Raw genomic sequence first — 4,099 nt, 5'->3', positions numbered from 1 at the left:
AAAGTGAAAAATATAATATGTATTAGTCTGTGGTCCTAAAATGTAGGAGTAAAGACATTTGAATCCTTTTACACAAAAACTTAATTAGTTTCACATTTTTTTTCTGCTTTTGCTGTGTGAGTCTCAGTTATCAGGAAAGACTGAAAATTCTGGGTTTGCCAGATGGGGAAAGGGGCTAAATTTCATGATTGAGAGGGAAGTATGTCTTTGTCATATGCAATACAATCCAAGTACAATATCTGATTCTGTGCTGTGCTTTATACACAAAAATACCCACCCAGTGCAAGTACACTACACTTTGAGTTCTATGCAGATCCAGGGGCCGAGGTCAGAGTTGAAAAAAGGGTGAGTCTTATACAAAATTGTTTTAGTAGAGTCTACAACTGTCAGTTAACAGGGCAAGCTGTGAGAAATACCTCTATTTGAATGATTGATTCCCATATGTGTCAGGTTTCTCAGCCACTGTAGCTGGAACTCAAGAGACTTTACCCTGCATGTGGAGTATCTTGAATCTAAGGTTCTCATTAGGGTCAAAATTCAAATAAGTGTCTTAAATAAGGTTCATTTATGTGTTTGCTTTCATAAAATAAAATCTCATCTCTTTGATTCTAGGTTTTTATGGTTCCTGAATCCAACCCTAACCCTTTCTCATATATATGCTGACATAGCCAAAAATAATAACTTATCTTTATCAAATATAATTATTCGTAGTGACTACATCACAAAACAAGAACTTCTGAGTTAACTAAGTGCTCGTAGTCCAGACAAATTGATTTCTGACTACAGAGGTATCCCCCTATCATATCTTTATACCTCTCTTCTTTTGATCTTTCTTTTTTAGACTGCCAGTAACACACTACATTACATTCACATAGAGCAGCTTGACAAAGTAAGTAAAAACTTAAAACAGTGAGTATTGAAAACCCAGTTGTCAGATGCCTTTTTCCTGCTTCTTTTCTAACCATTGTCTTGCTCTCTGATGCAGATTTCAGAAAGTTCTTCTGAAATCGTGGAATCTCTTACCAAAATATACAGCATTCCAAAAGATAAGCAGGTATTGCCTATTTACAGATTGGGGATGAGGGAGGGAATTTCTGATGAGATTTTTGTTTAGGAAATGTTTAAGTAGTAAAAATGAACAGAATCAACCATAAGCATCAGCTTTTCCCCCATAATCCCTTTATTTCTCATCCCATCTGGATAGTAAGATTATTGACTCTTTTAATGTTAGGTGGGGTCATACATTATAAAATCAGGAAAAGAATCATCTTGAGTTCAAATATGGGCTCAGACACTTAGGAGGTGTGTGACCCTAGACAAGTCACTTATCCCAGTTTGCCTCAATTCCCTCATCTGTAAAATACACTGGAAAAGGAAATAGCAAATCACTACAGTACCTTTCCCAAGAAAACCCAAATGGGGTCATAAAGAATTGGATATGACTGAAAACAGCAGAATCTCACAATTGTGGATCTCCATCCCAGTGGGCATGAAAGGGAAAATGAGCAGTAAAGGGCATCCCAGGAAAGTATCTGTCATTTTATAATAAAGCAGAAAATCAGAATATATTTTGTTCCTATCACAGATGCTGTTGTTTACACATATACGGCTGGCCCATAGTTTTTCTAATCACAAGAAGAGACTGCAGGCTGTTCAGGCAAGACTACATGCAATTTCCATATTAGGTAAGAGAAAAAAATTCTTTAATTATGGCAGACAGTGACTAATTCAGTCACTTATTTCCCTTAGTTTCATCTTGCTGAAACTGGGAACTAAGGCAAATCAAAGCTAAGTGACTTAGGCAGGGGTCACATAGTTAGTGTTGATATCTGAAAGTGGATTTGACTTCAGGCATGTTACCAAGCTTTTGTGACAATAAAGCTTATGGCCTTTGCTACATTCAAGAGTATGGCTGAGAGGGAAGATGATCTTGCTTATAAAGAAATAAGAAGAAGTTGGTCAGTCAGTAAGATTTATTTTTTCCTTTGCCTTTTAACCTAGTACATTTAATAAATGTGTATTGACTAAGTGAATCAATATTCAGTAATGTTGTAAAAAATAATTTTTGATTCAAAGAGCAGAATTTTCATTTTGTTCAGTAATCATCAATATCCCATATCACTTCAAAAATTAATCCTTCACCTTTTTTTATTCTTGTCTTAATTTGCTTATTGGCTTAATTCTAGGGCTTTCTTATCTTATCGATTTGTATGTTATATTTCATGTATTACTTCATGTATATGACTTCACCAGTTATTTAAAGTTGTCAGAAGTCAGTTTAGTCCATGACCAATTCTTTGATTCTTTTCCTTTCAGTGTATTCAAATGCCTTACAAGAATCAGCAAATAGTATCCTGTATAATGGCTTAATAGAAGAGTTGGTAGATGTCCTTCAAATAACAGATAAGCATCTGATGGTAGGCTTTTATTGTTAATTTAATTTGTGGGACTTGCCTCTCAGAAGTTTCATTTGTAAAAATTTCCGGGATCACACGATAGTAAGGAAGCTAAATCAGTCATTTAGCATCACAATCAATCACAGAAATAGATGATCAAAGCTGTTGTTTCCTTGAATTGAACAGAATCGTCTCCTTTTCAATATTATCTTTGAAATATATTAAAATAAATATTGTGAAGATTGTTACAAGTGTGAGAATTCCAGTTTGATGCAAATACCATGATTTTGCTCTGAACAAATTTATATTAATTACTTAAATATTCAAGAAAATTTTGTAGTTGGTAGAATTAGGGTTGAGTTGTGTAACTCTTTGCTCTCATAGGATATTAAGGCAGCATCCTTAAGGACATTAACATCAATTGTACACTTGGAAAGGACTCCCAAACTTAGCAGTATTATTGACTGCAGTGGAACTGCCTCCTATTATGGATTTTTACCTGTACTTGTTCGAAACTGTATCCAAGCCATGATTGGTAAGATTAATAATTATAATAATTAATAATTCATTCAAAGGCAGTTATTTTCTCCACTTTATCTGACAAGATGTGTTATCTAAACTCTGCAGCTTTTATTTAGAATGATGAGTTTTCCATTTCTCTCTTTTATAGATCCTTCAATGGAACCTTACCCTCACCAATTTGCCACTGCTCTTTTTTCCTTCTTGTATCACCTGGCCAGCTGTGACGCAGGTGGTGAAGCCTTGGTATCCTGTGGCATGATGGAAGCCTTACTTAAGATACATTTACTGTTTGTGTTAGTGCGAAAAGAGAATGATCAATCATGAATTAAATTAGTATACAGAAACTCACAAGGAGCTAACTAAAATGTGTGCATAATACTCCTAGTTTTATATTATTAATTATATTACATTTATGTTTATATCCCTTTGTATGTCCCAGTGACTAAGAGAAATGGTAACTAGTAAACAAGATAAATGTTTATCATTTTCTCCTTCAAAATAATTATAGATCCTTTTTTTATTTTCTATCCTAATTTTTTTCCTGATAATACTACCCATAACCACCATTTAGTTGTGGGGGTTTTTGTTTTGTTTTGTTTTTTTTAAATAAAAAACATTTTAGACAATCTATTTAAATTTCCTGCATAATACTGTCATGGTGTAAATTAAGGGTAAATTGAGGCACCAAGTTCCAAGCAGAACCAGTTTATTAAGTGATCATTGAATGAAAGCATCATAGATGTGAAAAACAGTATGTTTGTCTGGGGATGGAGTAAGCAGGGTTATCAACCACCTCTCCTACCATTTTGTTGGTGATAAATTGTGTCTGCCTGCAAAGTTGGTTAGTGGTATGGGGATAACAAACCAGACTGGCAGAGATAACAGACCAGACTTCCAAAAGGACAACTGGAGGGAAGAAGATAATAGATTTACTTGAAATAAGAATAGACCACTTAACTTCTAAACTTAGCTTAAAGACAAGAAAACATGTCTTAGGCAATTACAATAATGTCATTGCAAATACAGAATGAAATCAGTTATGAATTGGAATCACTTTAACTTCTTTTGGATACCAAATTGTTTTCCCGAATTAGTGGACAAGTTCCCAGCTCCGCCTACTACGTTTAAATATTTCTTTTTTGCTTTAGTCTCCCCAATATTTACTGTTAATGCCTCTTACC

At 34.3% G+C, this 4,099-nt stretch overlaps 1 protein-coding gene across 1 annotated transcript; it reads left to right on the top strand.

The window, feature by feature from the left end:
• Positions 1–273: 273 nt before the first annotated feature.
• LOC114042688 (E3 ubiquitin-protein ligase HUWE1-like) lies at positions 274–3,381 on the top strand (the record flags this gene model as incomplete). The annotated part of the gene is made up of 7 exons (XM_027861374.1): positions 274–345; positions 842–889; positions 986–1,054; positions 1,586–1,685; positions 2,317–2,417; positions 2,781–2,931; positions 3,067–3,381. Coding segments are annotated over 7 exons (717 nt in total), but the record flags the coding sequence as incomplete, so codon positions are not given.
• Between the last annotated feature and the right edge of the window lie 718 nt (positions 3,382–4,099).

Source organism: Vombatus ursinus, unplaced genomic scaffold (assembly GCF_900497805.2).
Source record: "Vombatus ursinus unplaced genomic scaffold, bare-nosed wombat genome assembly UNPS02014692.1, whole genome shotgun sequence".
Classification (NCBI taxonomy): Eukaryota; Metazoa; Chordata; class Mammalia; order Diprotodontia; family Vombatidae; genus Vombatus; species Vombatus ursinus.
The sequence above is the reverse complement of the archived record's forward strand: the minus strand, read 5'-3'. Positions and strand labels throughout refer to the sequence as shown.